At 36.5% G+C, this 20,040-nt stretch overlaps 1 protein-coding gene across 1 annotated transcript; it reads right to left on the bottom strand.

The window, feature by feature from the left end:
* Positions 1-271: 271 nt before the first annotated feature.
* TMEM33 (transmembrane protein 33) lies at positions 272-19,704 on the bottom strand. Its single transcript, XM_043871067.1, has 7 exons — positions 19,335-19,704; positions 16,940-17,034; positions 16,244-16,431; positions 12,513-12,580; positions 11,465-11,598; positions 6,952-7,035; positions 272-5,712 (listed from the first exon to the last, which is right to left on the bottom strand). The coding sequence occupies exons 1-7, from the start codon at positions 19,377-19,379 to the stop codon at positions 5,583-5,585; spliced, it is 744 nt and encodes a 247-aa protein (XP_043727002.1). The 5' UTR covers positions 19,380-19,704; the 3' UTR covers positions 272-5,582.
* Between the last annotated feature and the right edge of the window lie 336 nt (positions 19,705-20,040).

The following is a 20,040-nucleotide window of genomic DNA, read 5'->3' as shown; positions in this document are numbered from 1 at the left end:
ATTTCACTAGATAAAAAAGTACAGGGGAGCGAGCAAGCCAATAGCTTAAGAGATATAATTTTTCTTTTTTTTCCAGTCTCACCCTAGGCCACATTTTTTTTTCAGTTTCATACTAGATCACAAAATTATACCAGTCTTCTTATTTGTGATGAGCTGAAGAAAACAGAAGAGTTCACATTCATGTTATTCTAACAACAAGGCCATGAAGCACAATAGAAAACTAAATTCTAATTGTAAATGTTTTTTTGCAACATAACATTATCAAATCAGCTTAAATCCAGAGATTTTTTTATTACACAATTTGATTTTTACATCAATAAAATCTTAGATATAACAATACAGATGAAGGAACAACAATTTAATTTGTATTGAAATAAATATGAGATACACAAAGCACATACAGTGGAAAAGGGTCACAATAAATTATAAGTGGAGACATTATTTTGCTCAATCACCAGAGAAAGCCCTTGACACTTCCAATTTCACACCATCAAATTTATCATTCTTGCTGATTTAAGCAGAACACAAAACAAATATGGATCCCAGGGCTTACTTTCACAGGTACCAGCATAGATAATTTACTACAGTGATCCAATTTGGAAATCAGTAGGGACCACTAAATCACTGCATAAAATAGTGAATGAGGTCCTTTTTCCTTAGTGTCAGCAGGCTATGATTATTATGTTTATTAGATTTTCTTGAAAGGACTTCACATTTTCTCAAATATTCAGGAGCAGTATATTTCCCCTCTGAGCCCTACATTAGCATTTATGTGCTTTGGTCTTGAATACACAGTAATGATGAATTTTTCAATTTATTTTATAAATTTATATAATCTGGATAGTATTGGCCTGAAGAGTATATAACTCCCCAACCTGTATAATATATTAAAAATGGATTCAAGAGAAGTTACTAAGAAATGCTGACATACTGTATATACAAATTTAGTTCAATATATCCCATTATATAGAGCACCAGAAGCAATGCATTTATTATAATCAAGCAATTTTCTATGACTCTCTAATCTTTGTGGCCCTTTTACATTTGTTCCAATATATACATATCACAAATGTTGCCTGCCTAAGACTTTGACCATTTGGTCTCAACTTACAAATAAAAACGTAAGCAAAAATCCATGTCAAAAGCGTTTATCTTAAAATTACAAAAGAAAATAGTCAAAGTTTGGAATTTAAACTGTTATGAACCAAGGGAAAAAAAAGTTAGTTCAAATGTACTGAGCATATATATGTATTTAAAAAAAGTAGCTTCAGAAAACTATGATGGAAAAAGTAAAATGATTCTTGGGCCTTTCCTTCTCCTGGAATATAAGCTAATTTTTAGATTCCAGCAAAGATATCTAGCAACAATTTTTTTTCTATCATTTTCTAAGAAAAAGAAACTGTTATAGACCAAAAAAATACTGTACTTTATCTCTGGTCACATCAACACATATTCAATGCAGGTCGGTTTTCCTATGTGCACTCCCTAAGAGCAGAAAGACTACTCTAGAATTAATCCCTCACACAGAGATGTGTTCCTTCTAAGTACCCTCCTGAATACCAGCTTAGAAGATACACGTCACAGAACAACTACCACCAGGAAACTTCCCAAACATTGAGCAGCTTCTTTCCTATCCTTAATACCAGATCCAATTACAACTTTCCACCCAGAATACTAGAAGAGGACTGATCATTAAAATAATTTCTGGAAATAACTCCTGGATTTACAAAACATATATGCCTTTGGTATACACTAAATCCATTGAACTATGCTATCGTATAGCCTCTCAGAATTCTCTTAATTCTAGAGAAATTCCAGTGAGGTGTTAAATGAAATTAGCTATCTCTGTAACTCAAACTGAATTTACAAATCTAGGCAGCATTCCTAATATCCAAAATTATTGACATGCTTTTGTATCACTGTGAAGTCTTAATTTTAAGAGGTGGAACTGGGTGTACCTTGTTTACCTAAGAAATGACCGTGAAAAACATTAAGTACCATTTCCTATATACCTGAAAATGAAGGTGAAAGAACAACTTTATAACTGACGTGTTTAGGTAACTTAGGCACTTAGGGAAACAAAAACAGCAGCGAGCCCATGATCTGAGCGACACCACCAACTGCGGCCTATGCTATTTACCTGGGAAGCGGGTATTAACAGGGGGCTTATTCCAGCTTTTGAACATTTTTGTATTTAAAAATGTACTCAAGAGTAAATGCCTACTAAATATTTACTGAATGCTGAATAATTACATATTAAAGAGAAGCATGGAATTCAGGTCCTTATTATAATGTTTTATGGCTGACTCAGGATTTAGTGGCATTTAACCTTCCAACATGGCATGAGAAACAGCTGGGGACTACTTGAAGAAAGAGTGCCACCTACTGCTCATCAGCATAACTGGTTACTTTCTCCCTTGAGGTTTTCATCACAGAATAAAAATCAGCCTCAATTTGGGTGACAGCATTAAGCTAGCAGATCAAAAAGGGCTTTGGGTAGTGGGTGGCGAGGAGCTTCAGACCTATGTTAATTAAAACACATTCGTTAGCATTACATAAGGATCTTTACCACATCCCTCAAAATTAAGTTTCATTCATTCTGATCTCAAAACTTTATTTAAGAAATTTCTCTTTGGACTGATGTTAAATATTTAAAATTCATGAGGAATCAAGCATACAAAAGGAACACAGAATCTTTGTTAGAATAAAGTAGATTCTGTATGAGGCCTACACCTGTCCAAGGTTCAATATTTAAAAGGGCTAGGACAGCAGCACGATACAACCCCCTAACAATCAGATGTTCCAGATGTTAAACCAACTTTTTTTAAACACATAAAAATAAATTCAGCTATGCAGCTGTAACTTTTCCTAGTACACTCATTCTATATACTCTATTATAATAAGTTCCTTTTTTGTTAAACATTTTGCATTGTGTAAATGACATCCAAGACATACAATTTTATTTTTTTGACCTCGCGGCATGTGAGGTCATAGTTCCCTGACCGGGGCTTGAACTCGCACACTCTGCATTGGAAAGGTGGAGTCTTAACCACTGGATAACCAGGAAGTTCCTGTATTTCCTTAATTTTAACCTGATAAAGTTACACTGTACTTTCAGATGTCAAATGAGCTGACTGTGCATATTCATACTGCAAAATTCCTAACTACAAGTTCACACAAACTAAACATCTGGTAATGCTCAAATTGTAGGACTTACTTTTCCATGAGTTTAGTGAAAGGAAAGTGAAAGTGTTAGTTGCTCAGTTGTGTCCCACTCTTTGCAGCCTCATGGACTGTAGCCCACCAGGCCCTTCTGTCCATGAAATATTCCAGGCAAGAACAATGGAGTGGGTTGCCATTTCCTTCTCTAGGGTATCTTCCAGACCCAGGGATTGAACTTGGGTCTCCTGCACTGCAGGCAGATTCATTACCCTCTGAGACACCAGGGAAGCTTATTTATAAACCAAACTTTTCTTTAAAAAATATATCAGAAGTATAATCCCATTATATGATAAAAGCCTCAACTTCTGAAGCACAGAGTTTTAAATTTTAATAGTATTAATGTTAAATTCTTTTTGTTAAAACCCACCTAAATTATTTCCTTTAGGAAAATCTTTTTGATCAATAATAATTTTCAAAATAAAGAAGAAAAAATAAAAACAGAGGCACACTTAACATATCATTAAAAGAAACAATCATGGTTAAAAGAGAACACACAAAAAGAAAATCAATAAATGGAAAAACTGGTAAAATGTAAGTTCCACATCTTAGTAGTTAATAGTATTGTCCCAGGGTTAATTTCTTAGTTCTGATAAATCTTGTATAGTTATGGAATCTGTTAATACAAGGGGAAGATGAGTAAAGGATATACAGAAACACTACTATTTTTTACAACTTCTCTACAAATCTAAAATTATCTCAAGATAAAAAAAAAATTGTAGAAAACAAAGAAACTTAGTAACTTAAAATATAAATATGCCTTCAGCTGCCATAATTTCTTGATATAATTCAAATTTTTAAAAACATCATTAGAAATAATATATTGTTTACTTAACATTAAAGTTACTTTATTGCTCTAGAAAATTTAGTTTTTAAAACCATCAGATTACATACATAGTGATAATGAGAGTGCCCCCCAACAATCGACTGTGTATTATGAGGCTTCTCTAATTTTGTAGATATTACAAAATTACAAAAATAGCTGGTTACAGTTGAGCTATCAAGTAGGTATCACATTTCTATAGATCAAAAAGTTGCATAAAAAGAAAACTGATGTTACTGCTAAGTCACTGAGCATATTTGAGAAATCCAAATTACATGCACATAGAAGAAAACTGGTTACAAAAACCATTACATTACTCTGCATTAACATTTTGCAATGTTTTAAACATTTCCAATCATGCAATAATAAATAAAGGTCAGAATGAATTTTAAAAGGAGTTGATGGAAGCTCAACAAACGTGTTTCACATGTTAAACAACTCAAATCCCAGTTGCATAATACATCCAATTTCTCTAAATTTATCCAGGCATTACAAGACTGAAATGCACACTATTTCCCCCACAACTCCTCTGGCCCCATTCCCAATCAATAACCTTACCTATAAACCTTCCTATTTAATCTTTTAAATGAAATTTGATGGCTAAGTATGTATGATCTTCATTATTATTTCAGAATAGATACAAAGTTCAGTCATAGCTCAATCTTCACTGACATTCCTTTCAAAGGGCACCTGAACTGGTGCAACTGTCTATGAAAATTCAAGCCTAAGAAACGGAGAAAACTGGCAGTCAAGAATCTGATCTAAGTAATTGCACCCACAATCCTGAAAGGAGGATTTATTATCTGAGAAATGTTACTCAACCCGTCTCTGAGAGGAAAACTTATGACTACTGCTCCCTGATGTAAAAGGCTCCGGTGACCCCAAGTATTTACCTAGCTGGTTAACGACCTTTCAGTTGGGCCTTTAAGAAAAAAAAAAACCACCAAGTAGAAGTAAATATGAAAATAAAATTTTGGAAGGTCATAGTATAAGATACATAAAGAAATCCAAAATAAATGTGTCCTAATGAAGCAGTACAAAATCTACATAAAAGCACTTTGAAATTAAACACAGGAACAGGGACGTGTTTTTGCTACAACCATCAACCAAAATTACTGAATGGCAAAAGAATACTGTCTCAAAGTATACTGAATTTACATGTTAATATTACCATAATGAACTCATGCCAGATGTAAATTCAGGTTACCAATTAGATGAAAACGAACTTTTAGAGCTATTTTTACCAGACAAATGTACTTCATGATAAAGGCACAGGAGCATCTAAAGAATTCTTGATACATTTATCACAAGATCCAAACTTCCTTAACTATTAACAACACATCACAATAAAGTTTCTCAGCAAGTGTTCGAAAGGCTTGATTTAACATGCCAGGAAAATGATTACTTTTGAGATGCATTTATGTAAATTATGTAAATTGCACTGAGGTCAGTTTTACACCTGGAATTAACCATCCCTAGCAGAAGTACCAGCAGCTAACAATGCTTATTTGTATTATATGTAACTTAGCTAGACGTCACACTATGCAACTGTTGGTGCCAGTCTGCTTATAAAGGCGATGCTCTGGAGACAGAGTCTTCTCACAAAGAGTGGGCAAGCAGGCTTCATTATAAGGTGTTCAACAACAATCCTCAGTTCATTAAACAAGGTCCTGCAACATAAAATAGTTTTTCTTTCAGAAACTCAATGAAAAAGCAATGTGATTCAAGAGTAAATGCTGATAAAGGACTTTCCCACTAAAGAATCTGAAGAAGTAATAATCAAGATGTACTTCAGGCAACATACAGAATTAAAACTCCCCAAATCAACACCTGTGTCCTTTTTTAGGGAAAATATTCATGATTTAATAAATGGCTCTCTAAGGACTGAGATTAGGGATGATTTGTATTTCCTTCATGGTAGAGTCACATAATCTTCACATCTGACTTAGGCAAATTCAACTAGGTCTAAAAAAAGAGAGCAAGAATGTGAAAGTTATCTAAAATAATGAGCAATCCTTCCTACCATTTCCTTAAAAGAACATACTGCCTCTGAGAGCTTTCCTCATCCGAAAGATGGGAATATGTACTTACTGGAGTCACAGTGAAGTTCCAAGGAGGCAACACAGAAGACGCTCTATAAATGTTGCTGTCATTCAGCTGCTGAGTCGTGTCAGACTCCGTGACCCCATGATGGTAGCCCACCATCACTCCTTACATCTAAAAAGTACTAAGTTCCAAACTTCTTACCCTGAGGCTCAAGCAGTTTACGATACGGTTCCAATACACCTTTTAAATCTCTGCTCTAACCACTTACCACTCAGAATTCCCCTTGCGGTCAGACAAGTCTACACAAGCGCCCCTTGAACTGTTTTCATCTTCCGGCCTCTGAAGTCGTGCTCCTACTCTTCTACCTAAATCGCTGTTCCTTATTCTCACTGTCTACTGGAAGTCTTTAGTCCTTCCAGAACAAATTAAAATACTTTGTGAAACTTTCCTGGGCTCTTCTCTCTTCTGGCTCAAGGATCTCTCCCCTCTTGTGGACTACAGTACTGATAGAATAACCATGACAATTCATCACAGGTTAATGTGTGAATACCACATCTGCACTTGTTTCCTTTCTTATTTGCGATGTATTTCCTCAACTAGGACAGCACCAGGAGAGGGAGACTTTTGTCCCACAGTTTTAAATTCCTTACGCTTTAGCACTGCTTTAGATGTGGTCAAGAAAACTTTGGTCTTAATGGCTGAAAAGCAAGCACCTCCTCATCAATCCTAGAACTTAGATTCGCAAAAACATTGCTTGCTTCTAAATTCTAACATAAAAGTTAAACAAGTCTTAAAAATTACAAATGGTATATTTCACAATACTATTAATAAATAAAACAGATTTAAACTAATCACAAGCTTACCGACAATATGGATTTCTTCGAGAGGAGTATCGCAGAGTAAGGAATCTATAGTATATAAAAGGCTGGAACAAACTTCCTTGACCACTGAAATAAACAAATACAAGGGAAATAAATACACATTATCGATTCATATGTATACTCAAAATTTAAAGGCAACTTAACTGGACAATGTATGTGTTTACATTCATCAAATGATCATAATAATATCTATCATATCTAAGTCCAAGTTATTCATGTAGGTATTGTTAAATTTTTTAAAGCTACTAAATAAATCAGAGAATGTTATATAAATGCTTCAAAAACTGCCACTAACAATTGGTAATCAAGTTTTAAAACTTTTTATAAAATATTTAAAATGAAAAGTAGTTTATTTGGTATAAACAAATAAGAAAATTAATAAAACCATATAGGCTCACTAGTAAATTTGAGTATAGGCTAAACATAGCCTATACTATTTATTTTTCTTGGTTAAAATCACAATCATAATACCCCAAGAGTCATATACATGTTCATGAAATTCTAAGTCTGGAATCCTTTCCTAGGAAAAACTATCTTAAGACGTTCACTAGAACAACCACAAATAAAACACGGCAACAAACTGACGGTCTCCAGGCAAGAATGCTGGAGTGGGCAGCCTTCTCCAGGGGCTCTTCTCCAGCCAAGGACTGAACCTGGGTCTCCTGCATTGCAGGCAGATTCTTCACCATCTGGACCACCAGGGAAGCCCAGCTGGGTAGCAGGGCTAAGTAAATGATATGTATATTTGATGGATTCAGTATGCAATTACTTAAAATCTTGACTACTGAAAACTATACAGGAACTCTGAAGAAAGCAGGATATAAAGCTATACATATTATTACAACTGTATTTTAAAAATCTGGAGAACAACAAATGCATCAAGATGCTAAATGTGGTTTGATTTTTAGGTTAAATTTTTTTAGCCTCCCCACTCACCCCTGGCAGAGCCACATAGCTTGGGGATCTTAGTTCCCTGAGCAGGGATCAAATCCCAGCCCCCTGCAGTAGAAGCACCGGGTCCTAACCACCAGACTCCAGGCAATCCTCCTTTTTAGCCTCCCTGCCCCCCAACTGTATTACTTTCATAATAAAAATTTACATGATTATAAATTTATAACTAAATATATCTACTTTCTCCAATAAATCATGTGATAAAACTTTAACTCTGTAAATTGAAAAACAGAGGCATTACAGAACACATTAAGGAGAAAAGAATATTCAATGAAACACAAATTTTCCATCTCCAAGTTAGTTCCGTCCTCAAAGTTATTACAGCAGAGTCTCTAATATATCCTTCAAGAAATTTACATAAATAAGTGTATATAATGGCTAACACGCAGTGCTTACTCTGTAATGCACTGAACCCAGTTAACTCTAGGAAGGAAGTGATATTATCATTCCTATTTTAAAGATGAGGAACCCTGTGGATGTACCTAGAGTCTGTCATACAGAGGGAATAAGTCAGAAAGAGAAAAATAAGGATCACATATTGACGCACACATACGGAATCTCGAACAATGGGACTGATGGACCTGCTCGCAGGGCAGGAGTGGAGAAGGCAGAGAATGGACGTGTGAACACAGGCGGGGAGAAGAGGATGGAGCAAGCTGAGTGCAGCGCTGACACGCACACCAGCAGGTGTAGACAGACGGCGGGCGGGAGCTCTCCGCTCAGCTCAGAGACCCAGCTCAGCGCTGGTGAGGACCGGGAGGGCTGGGGCGGGGACGCGGGGGCGGGGGCAGGGGCAGGGGGGAGAGGATCCATGGGGAAAACCCTACCTACAGTTCTCAACCAATTTAAAATTTATTGTTTCTTAGCGACCATCCTCTACCACAACACACAAATTATCTTATTCTGTTTACAACCTGAAATATTCCATTTTATGCATGTACTAACAAGCTCTCTACTAATGAACAAACCCAAAATGATCATCCTTTTATCTGTCTTTGCACATGCGTGTGTATTATGTAAGATAAACTAACTCACAGACCACATGTGTTGGATAAACTCATGAACTGTTCACTTCTAAATACACAGTTTTATGCACTATTGCTACAAATTTAACTTAATAACAAGGCCTTCTAATATTAAGACTGTGCTTCTACCATGAAAGGTAGCATTTAAGGAATAATGACTTGAAATGTTTAATTTTATAATGTGTTATATTAAAGTGACATACTTGAACCCTTAATAGCTTCTCTTGTTAGGAAATTGAATAATACTTTATTACTTAGTTTTACTTTTTTAAAACAACAACATGATTCTTCTATTTAAATATTTTGGTAAATTCTCATTTCCTTTACAGTAATCTTAAAAATTAAAATCAATTTGTACATTGTAAGTGTTTAAATAAAGGACTAAGTACCACAACTGACTTAATATACCAATATAGGAAAAACTTGGTATGCCAACAAAAAATTATCTACAGTTCCAATAATGACGTTTTTTGTTTAAGTGAGCTTGGCATCTCAGCATTTCATAATAACTCTCTTCAGCTTACTTGAAAGGAGAACAAACTGTTCTGTTTATTAACCTGAATAGACACCAATTATCTCCACAAGTAGAGTTAGTTTTGGTAGCGACATTTTAACTTTCACTCAGGTACATAAAACAAATCACAGAACCTGGGGACACCCAAGACCAGGTGACCCAAAAACACAGAAAAATGAGCAAGAAAGTAAGAGGGCAAAAAGTTCCCTTCACCAATTAAAATGTTTAAGTGTATGATGAGGATCACAAAAAAGATGTACTAACTTCTAGGGTGAAAATTCCAGAGTTGAATAATAGACAAATACAGTTGCATCAAATTCCATACTTAACATTCATTGAATGTTACAATTGGAAGGATTTTTGGCAGTTACTAATTTCAACTACTATTAGTTTTTCAAATGTAGAAAACCAAGGCCCAGAAGGCCTAGTTAATGGTCAAATCAACCAGAATCCAGCTCCCTGACACTCAGTAAGAAGTTTTTCCATTGTGCCATTCTAGGAGCCTATTTAGATTATATTATCTAGTTTGGAACCCCACAGCTTAACAACATGTGGTGATCCTGGAATTTTCAGAGGAAAGTATTATTTACAATGGTACAGATGCATTTATGAGGAAATCTAGAAAATTCTCTTACCAGCTTTAAGAAACACTGCTAAGGAAAGGAGTAACTGCTGGTATATAAAAACCTCACTAGTTAATCAAGGCAATGAACATTAAAATGAAATATTTCATAGACAAAAATGTTTGTTACAAACTAATGAGATTATGGAAAACAGGTAATACCGATCTATTAGAGGGCAATTTGGTACATGGTCTATTAAATATAAAATGTACCCAACTTAGACTCAAGTATATATAGATTCACACAAAAGTATAAGCAGACAAGTAAAAAAATGTTTACTGCAGCAACATTTGGGAAAGTAAAAATCTGAAAACAAGTGACCATCAACAGGGCAATGGGTAATAAAATGTAGCATAATAATATGATGGAATACTCTACAGCCATTAAACAAAACAAACCAGAACTGTGAATGTCAAAATAAACAGCTCACAAAAACGTACTGTACAAGTGAACAAAGCAAGATGCACACGACTGACGCTTGTGATGTATAAAAAAAACTAAGCAAAGCCCGTAAATACACCCGTCAAATAACAACATACATTTCCCCCCCTCTGTGTAAGCACTTTAAGATAACTACATGTATGTACACGGATCAAATTCCTTAGCTCTGAGGAGGAGAGGACAGAATTACAACTAGTATTCATAGTCAAATGAAATTTTAGTTTTTTATCTGTCATGTCCTATTACCTGAGAAACTGAATATTGAAAAAGCAATAATCTGGGAAAAATGTAGTTTTATTTAGCTATTTTCCTTTACATATTTTTACATTTTTTTAATTTGTTTTTAATTGGAGCATAACTGCTTAACCACGCTGCGTTAAGTTTCTGCCATACAACATAAATCAGCCTCGCCCTCAAGAGGGAAATGTAGTTTTATAACTTAAATTCAGGAATACAGAGAGTGAGGTCAATACTATCTTAATGTTCTAGTTTAAAAATGAAGGTTTTCCTTACTTATGCATTCTCATAACTAACAGACAAAATAAGGAGGGGGCAACAGGCAACTATCGATACCAGACCTTAACTCTTCAGGTTTTTCTCCAGTGTGGGAAAAATAACCTCAGTGATGTTACAGTGGATTAAATTAGCCTAAGACTCTTTCAAAAGTAGTTACTTGGAAAATAATTTTCAAAATGTTAAATAACTCATAAGGAACAAGACCGACGACAAGCTCCTGGGTTTACTCCAGGCAGCTACAGCAGCAGCACGGGCGTGGCAGTTCTCGACCATCAGGTGAGAAGGTGGCCGCTGAGGTTCACCCAGCTCTACACTGCAGGACTGACTTCAACAGATTTAGGCAGCATAACATTTGAGTTGATACATTTATTATACTCACTAAGACACCAGCCTCCTAAATAAAACAAATGTATCTTTATTCTTACCTGAAAAGCATAAAAACTGTAGCAGGCATCAAGAATATTTCATTACATGCAATGAATTTCAGAATATTCTGTTGATTAGCGCTTAATTTATCCAAGAGAGATCTCAGCAGGGGTAAACTATTTGAACCCTTTGCCTTAAAACATAAGAAAACAAGTATTAGAAGTCATGAAAGCATTTTTTGATCACTCAATTATTTTCTTTCCTTAGATAAATGGCATATCTAACATGCAATAACAACCAAAAGACAATTATTTGAAAATGATGATATAAAAATTTACAAACTATACATTTAGGGACAAAAGTTAACATATTTTCCTGCTTTAATGTATTTTCTATCTTTGAAGAATTAAATAGAGAACTTTAAAAAAAGCCCTTTTCATTCACTGATGCTTTATTTTCCTTAAGAAAGATTAGATTATTCCACTAAAAGTGGTGGTGATTTCTCTCAACCATAACAAAATCTGGCTATGCAGAAATATAAAGTATCAGAGATCCTTAGTTAATTAAAGATAGAAATCACAAAGTTCAATTACTGCTGTAACCCAAGAACTATGGAGATAAAGAAAAAGGCCAACACAATGCAAATTTCTGGGTATTTTAATTTAAACTTGAGTGTACATGCAGTCAATCTGCCTGGCACATGGAAGTTATTAGGCTAAACGTTCCGACTCAGGAATAAGAAAATGTTTTAGAAAAGCAGTAGTTTTGAACATCAGTGTAAAGAAATTCAGTACACTCTACTCATCTAGTATGTTAAAATCACTGACAGAACAAGAGACTTCCGACAACTTATCAAATATATTTCAAACTTCAGAAACTCCTCCAGGAACTGGGCAGTGATTTTAGATACAATCCATTAAGACAAAACGTACTATTTTATTGAAACAATAAAAAATTCCAAAATTTTCAAATCACTAATTCAGAGCAAGTCTGTAAGGAACATAGGAACTTTCTGAGACACATGCCCAAATGTCTTAGAACTCAAATTTGTGTCAACTACATGTAAATCCGGGAGTCAAAAGGCAAGGCCAAAAATGTTTTACTTACATCAAGGATCTTTTTTGTGTACGTGGCAGCATGAAGCAAAGAAAATAACAAGACTGGGAAAATACTCACTGAAGAAAATAATTAAGGAAAACATTACAAATTCATCAAGTACTTTGCACAATAGGGTATGTATTATGTTCAAGTATACAGATCTGAAATGGCATCTGCTAAAATGAGTTCAGTGACAGCTTCTGTTTTACTGATACTTTATAAACGGAAGTTTTTTTTTAAATCTGTAAAGAAAGTCATTTTTTTTAAACCCATAGTTCTTATGAATAGTGAAAAAGTTTTTTCACCTATTTCTAGTATATAAAATATTGTGAACATTTGCTAAATTAAACTAAAATCTAGGCTACCTCAAAGTGATAAGTAATATGGCTTTTAACCCCACAATAGTCATTCTGGACAGAATACCTTAGCCATCAAGTAATTATGTACATCAAGTACAACACAGTCTTTGTACTGCTTTCATCAACTTAATATAGCGTAATGGTTTAAAAAGTAGTTCCCAAATTTTCCTCAACTATAGATCTTTAATTCATTTTTTCCTACAAGGACTTCATTATTTTGAGATACTGTTCAATCAAGCTTATAAAAGCTTGACTATAAAGTCAAGCTTTCATGGTTAAGGTATTCTCAGTCTGAGCAAATAAAAGACATTGTATATCTGGTTTATATATATACTCAATTGAGAATCTCATCAGTTTTAATTATAGACATGAGCAAAGAATCGTTATTTTAAGTTTCATTATTTGGCTTTTTGTGATAGCTATTATATACAATTTTCTTTTAGCTTTTTTAAAAAATGGAAATTGCTCAAAATACTCTATTTATCCCAACTTCTGCTAGGTTGATAACAAAAAACCCCCACTTGTCCAAGTTATTTCCATGAAATGACATAGACTGTTAATCATGAATGGCAAAAACACTTGTCCTCAAAACAGTAGTAATTTCTAAAAAATAGTCCATGATATTTTTCTACACCAACTGGAAGCTTGGTGTGAGGGAACTGATGACCACTACGACACAATCTGAGTATTAAATTCATTATAACCGTAACTCATCATCTAGGACCCAAAGGTTCCTAGGTTCCCACTGGCAAGTAAAACACTGGCCCACAGCCGAGTGCTGTGAGAATTCTAACTAACATAAAAGTTCTCCGATTAATATCCTGACCAAATCTTCCCTGTCACTTTTAAGAATTAAATAAAATGTCAATTTCCTGAGAAGAGACCATACATATATAAAAATAGCTTTACACTTTTAACAGAATCCTAAATTCAGAGTCAAGATATCTGGGTCTCATTCTTGGCTCTGACACTAACTTCATTTCCCTAGGCCAAGTTCCGTCTTCTGTTGTATGAATTTGCAGTGATCAAAGCTAGGGGTTTCTAATAAGTCCTATCTCTAACAGTCTATAGTTCAGAAATCCTTGATAAGAGACTCATCATCTTAGCATTCATTGTTAAACTATTTAGAAAATTCAATGGACAAAGCTGCTGCTGCTGCTAAGTCGCTTCAGTCGTGTCCAACTCTGCGACCCCATAGATGGCAGCCCACCAGGCTCCCCCGTCCCTGGGATTCTCCAAGCAAGAACACTGGAGTGGGTTGCCATTTCCTTCTCCAATGCATGAAAGTGAAAAGTGAAAGTGAAGTCGCTTAGTCGTGTCTGACTCTTCATGACCCCACAGACTGCAGCCTACCAGGCTCCTCCGCCCATGGGATTTTCCAGGCAAGAGTACTGGAGTGGGGTGCCATTGCCTTCTCCAAGGGACAAAGAGTATGTAACAGGAAAAGGACAATATATCACCTTCCTAAGAGCAAAGATCACAACATGACTTTGGGCTCACTTTTACTAATGTTAATATCTAACTACTTTAGGAATCAGAGATTAGTATTTCTTGCCAATTAATAGCTTATGTTATTCCCACTACATACTCCCCTCCTAGTAAGAATTTAAAGAACATTAAATCCTTAATCTTCAACATTCCCTAGAGAAGGCATAGCAAATAACTGGACAGAAAAGGCAGAGAGGTTGTCCTCATTGTCAGGAGTCATTTGACAGCATCTCAAGATTCACTCAGTAAAACTGTCCCAGAGGTCATAATTGATGTGTTCAATTTGCTCTACATTAATATCTAGAAAACACAGTTTCTACCATTTCTATTCTTCGCTTCAAAGAAACTTTAAGCTACTAAAGGCAGAAACAAGAATCTCTAAATAATTTTCCATTATATCTCAGAAAAGAAAGAATTTTAATATTGCTGATTGTAAAGAAACTCAATGAATGTGACTGATAAAAGCAGGTCAATCCAATGATATGTCAACAAATGTGCTTATGGCTGCAGTACAAGGATTATCTAGTGAGTTTTACCTACATTACTATTCACTTGCCAATGTGGTATCAGGCGGGTTATTTTAAACTCCTTGAGCCTCAGTATACTTATCAATAATACAATGCTCATAATAGTTTTCTTTAGAATGTTGCAAGGATTAAATACGTCAAGTTCACATACATTGGCAAATAGGTGCTCAAAAAAATTTTCCTTCCATTCTCTTTTCTTTAAGACTTGTGTTAGAGATATATTTTATTTGCTTTCCATTATGTACAGTTTTATCATAAATATTCAAGAACATTTAAGAGCAGCACTTCACAGAATATTTTCCTGAGGGATGATTCAAGGGGAGCTGGGTAGGGGGGTGGACAACCGATTAAAATGATTAAGTTTAGGAAAGACTGGTAACTCTTAGCCTCACAATGCACATTACCATATCAAAGGTCCCACAGTAAAAACTGTTTGACGATGTTAAACCTATTGCTTCCCAAACATCAAACTGCAGAATCTCTTCCCCTCCATTTTAAAATATACCTATTATCCCCACAACACATTTCTGAAATGTATAAACATACAAATTCCAAAAATCCAGAGTCTGTCCTTATTTTCTACTTTGTGCTGTGCTGAGTGGCTCAGTTGTGTCTGACTCTCTTTGACCCCATGGACTGGAGCCTGCCAGGCTCCTCTGTCCACGGGGATTCTCCAGGCAAGAATACTGGAGTGGGTTGCTATGTCATCCTCCAGGGGATCTTCCCAATCAAGGGATCAAACTCAGGTCCCCTGCATTGCAGGCTAATTCTTTACCATCTGGGCCATCAGGGTAGCCCAAGAATACTGCAGTGGGTAGCCTATCCCTTCTCCAGAGGATCTTTCCAACCCAGGAATCGAACCAGCATCTCCTGCACTACAGGCTATTCAAAGCAAATACTAATTTCTTTTTACTTAACTATCTCATTCTCGGCTTAAATATAAGTTATTTCTTGATTAATTCCCTTTTGTTTCTAGCTTATCTTTTCTTAAAGCAAGACATCTGGCATCTTCCCAAGAAGGTGTGAATTAAATGAAAGAAACTTACATATGAAAATAAGTCCTCCATGGGCTTGTTGCTTTGAATCTGAATTTTGCAATATCCATTGCTAACAGAGAAGTTTATAAGATCAAATATAAAAAGTTTAAAATTCCCAATCACCTTTTCAAAATTTGGACTTGACATTTTAGAGTCAGAAACTCTTACACTTAACGTATCTTCTTTCAAATGAAGTGCCAACAAACCAACCAACCCAGGCTTCATGGGACACCCTCACTGCTGAATCCTTCCAGTAGCAAAAAATAATCAAAAGTGATCTCCCTACATTCAGTAGGCAATTTCAGTATCAAAACGGTAAAAAAGGATACTTGTAACAGGGTAGGAATTGACAAAGATGAGTGAATACAACAGGTAGTGGCAGCTGTCCTCCAACAAAGCCTGGGCCAGGAACGCTCTGCTTAACTGGAAGTGCGGCAGTCTCTGGTGCAGCCTCAGGGCGCTAGTGAGAGCATTCGCCAGCAGAGCACGCTGGTAAAAGCTCGCTGCTTCATGCAACCTGTGAATTACAGAGGAGAGATCATCAGGAGATGTAAACAGCTACCATACCTCTTCCTCCTTTGTGAATTGCATCATAATTGCACAACACCTAATAGCTAAATCTATTACTTAATAGAAAAAAAAAGTATGTGACTCATCTGAAGCTTTTTAGAAGCATCATTGTATACATATACCCAACTGAACATCCATTTCTACTGAAGTATAACTGATGCGCAATATCCTACTGCATTTTCTAAAGCAGCCACTCTTCCTCTTAAACACTCAAAACAGCGAAAAAACATGACCTCATCCCCACATTCATTTTCTCTCAGATTTTCAATGTGGTGTTACTTTTCACAAAGCACATAAAATATACCTCCTGTTGGTACTATTACTAGAATATTAGTACCTTTAAGGGTGAGACATCTGTTTTATTATTTATCAAACCCCTGGCTGTTTAACAAGGTATTCCAGAAAAAAATGACTGAACAGGTGACTACCAACGGCAGAAACACCGTAATACGCACCCAAGCAGAGGCAGAACGAACAGAGCCGAGCAGTAAACTGTGAACAAGCGAGAAAGCCACATCGCTGTGTCCAGTTTGTTGGCCATCATGAATTGCTGAATTTAAAAGGAAAAATACTGTAGGTAAATGAAACTTGCAAATTATGTTCTCAAGGATGACTATTTTGCAATGTTATTCCTATTCAAAATGTCTCAACGCTCCTGTAGCAACTGTTTTTCTAGGCATAACTCTCAGCGCAATTGTTTCTTCATCAGTGAGTTTCTTCCTTCTGAAAGCTCCCTGACAAGTCTTTCACTGATTTCTGTGGCCCGAGATTAACCATCCACATATCACTTTCTTCTCCACTTTTTCTTCATTCTTTCTTTTCTTTTGCTGCATTTTGCTAAAAGATGTGTCCATCACACAAATTCAGTAACTTAAAATTGATTTTCTCAAACTGTATTTCATAGTCAAATTCTCAAGTGGCTTTTACAATTTTTGATAGAATCTACATAAACAATTTTTACATCAAGACCCAACATAAACATGTGAGTATATAAAATAAAAATTTCACAAAAACAACACTTACTTTTACTATGTGTGATGGATTCTGCTATTTTGTATTCTATTTAATGTTTTAGAAACAATGTTTACACAAAAAGGATTTCAAACCTAATAGGTTTTAACCTGGAGTCTCAAACACTGCTGGAAGCAATCTAACTTTAATTCTCTTTCGAAAGAAGATATAAAAAACTTTGGGGAAAAAATGCAAGTGTATTTTAAAATTCAAGGATGTTTTTAATTTTATTGCAGGCTTTCTAAGAGTATGCAGGTAATTTCAGATACATGCCTCTGGGTTTATTCTATCCAAACCTACTACGTGTTACTCTTGTAAATTTAAATGTTCACCAGTAAGTCAAGTGAAAAGATGAATCCAGCTTACAGTGCTCAGTTTCTCTACAAATATTCAGACTCTACGCAATTGTCTGAAATTTAATTTTAGAACATTATGCATGTGCATTTTTTACTACACAGTTAAAAAAAAGATCTAAGAAAATGTATTGGTTTACATTTTAAGAGTGAACTGACTATGACAAATAATTCAGGCAAAAAATATCAATGAATCTTTGGGTGAAAAACATATTGAGGTGAAAAATTATTCACATAATCTTAAAGTATCATGACACAGAATACTTTTTATTCACAAAGAGAGTAAGTTATCCTTACAATAGAGAAATCTGGTGGACACCACCAAAGCCAAATGACCAAACTCCAGTGATGGGATAAATCAACATAAAATGCTTCCTGATATATATATGAAATGCCCTGAGAAGAATGAAATCTCTTTTATTTACTATTTCTACCAAGCATTTAACCTGAATCTAGTGGGGGGAGCGGGGGAGACAAAAAATTAGACAATTCCAATTTAAGGAGCATTCTGCAAAATAACAGGTCTGGACTCTGGTAAGACAAAAATGGTAAGAGAAGAACAAAGGAATTATTCCAGACTAAAAGGGACCAAAGGCCAGTAAACACATTGCAAGCTTTTGACTGAGTTTGGATAAGGAAGCAATTTAAAGGACAATTGAGGAAATTTGAATATGAATTGTACATTAGGTGGTAACAAGTAGCAACGTTAAATTTGCAAAATGAACTACAAAAATTTTTGAATTAACTGCATTGTGGGCTACACAAAAATATTCTACATAAGTACTACATTATGGTACATTATGTACATTAGTACAAAAGTACTAATTATAATGACGCATGTAACTCTGAAATGGTTCAGCAAAATAAAAAGGTGTGCACAGAGAAGAGATGCTGCAAATTTTTTTCAAAAAAGTGATTCGCTGAATTCACATGCCTAGTGTTTAAGTACAATTATGCTTCTGGTACAAAAAAAAAAAAAAGACAGTAAGCAGCTGATATGCATCCTAGGAATAAAAGTTTACATAAGCTTAATATTTCTCTTCGTAAAATGACGAAGGGGGAAAAGAGAGAAAACCGCTCTTTCTTTTGCTTAAAAAGGGGCAGACGTGCTCTCTGCCAGCACGCATGTGCGGAATGAGGCGTGTGTCACAGCACAATCTCAGGTCGCATCTTCAACCGTGGGACCTAGGACAGAGACCGACGGGTGGGAAGAGACGAGAAGGCCCGCTCCTCTGTCCTCGGCATGCAGGTGGGCATACAGGTGAGGGCCACTGCTGGAGGCCCGCCTGTTGTCGCTGCCGAAAGGGAAACTTTAGCTCCGTCTAACGTCTTAGCTCACGATCGACTCTCTCCCCACCCCCACCCGAGTCACTAATCCCAGTCCCGAAAGCAATGAGCCGGTGGAACGCCCGGGACCCAACTTCCAACACTCCCAGCTCGTTCCTAACTTGCAAATTAAGCCAAACGATCCTGTCCGTTCACTTACCACTGCGCCCGCCCCTTGGGGGCCGTTGGGGGCCGTATCCGCCATGGGGGCGCTCACACTAGCGTCTGAGACGCTGCACTCGGGGAGGGAAAAAAGAAGGAAGGTCAGCGCCGGGGCCGCAACTCCGGGAACCGGCTTCCCTGTTCTCTGCGCGAGCTCCCGAACCTCCACAGAGCAAAGCTCTCGCCGCTTCAGTGCAGCGGACTGTCCCAAGGGCAGCCGCAACGGCCGGGCAATAGCCGCTTGGCACAGGCCAAGAGCAAAGCTGGGTTTCTAGAAAGACCGAGACGAAGGCGGAGCTTCGGAACAGGGCCCAGCAGGACCGACCTAACGCCACCGGCTCCAGGTTATTGCCGAACCCGGAAGTGCTCGCTTTGCTTCCGTGGGGAAGAGACGGTGACGCAGGAGGGACAGCGGCGCGGTGCCCCGAGGCATGACGGGAAGTGTCGTTTTTCTTGCTTTGCCTTCCCGTTTCGTGCGCGCCCATTGCTCTGTAAGCTAAGAAGCCGGGCAGCCGAAGCAGCTTTTCTCTCATCGTCCAGTCACAGCTGGTCCACTCTATCCGTGGCCAAACCGCAAAGGCTCTCTACTCCCTGACACAGAAGCCTCGGAAATGTTTTCTTTGCCGTTTTCTTTCAGAAGCCCACGAAGCTCTTTGATGCTACCTCTAAAATGAGTTAGTTCAACAAGCACTTAAATGAGAGCT

Source organism: Cervus elaphus, chromosome 17, assembly GCF_910594005.1.
Source record: "Cervus elaphus chromosome 17, mCerEla1.1, whole genome shotgun sequence".
In the NCBI taxonomy this organism is placed as follows: domain Eukaryota; kingdom Metazoa; phylum Chordata; class Mammalia; order Artiodactyla; family Cervidae; genus Cervus; species Cervus elaphus.
The sequence above is the reverse complement of the archived record's forward strand: the minus strand, read 5'-3'. Positions and strand labels throughout refer to the sequence as shown.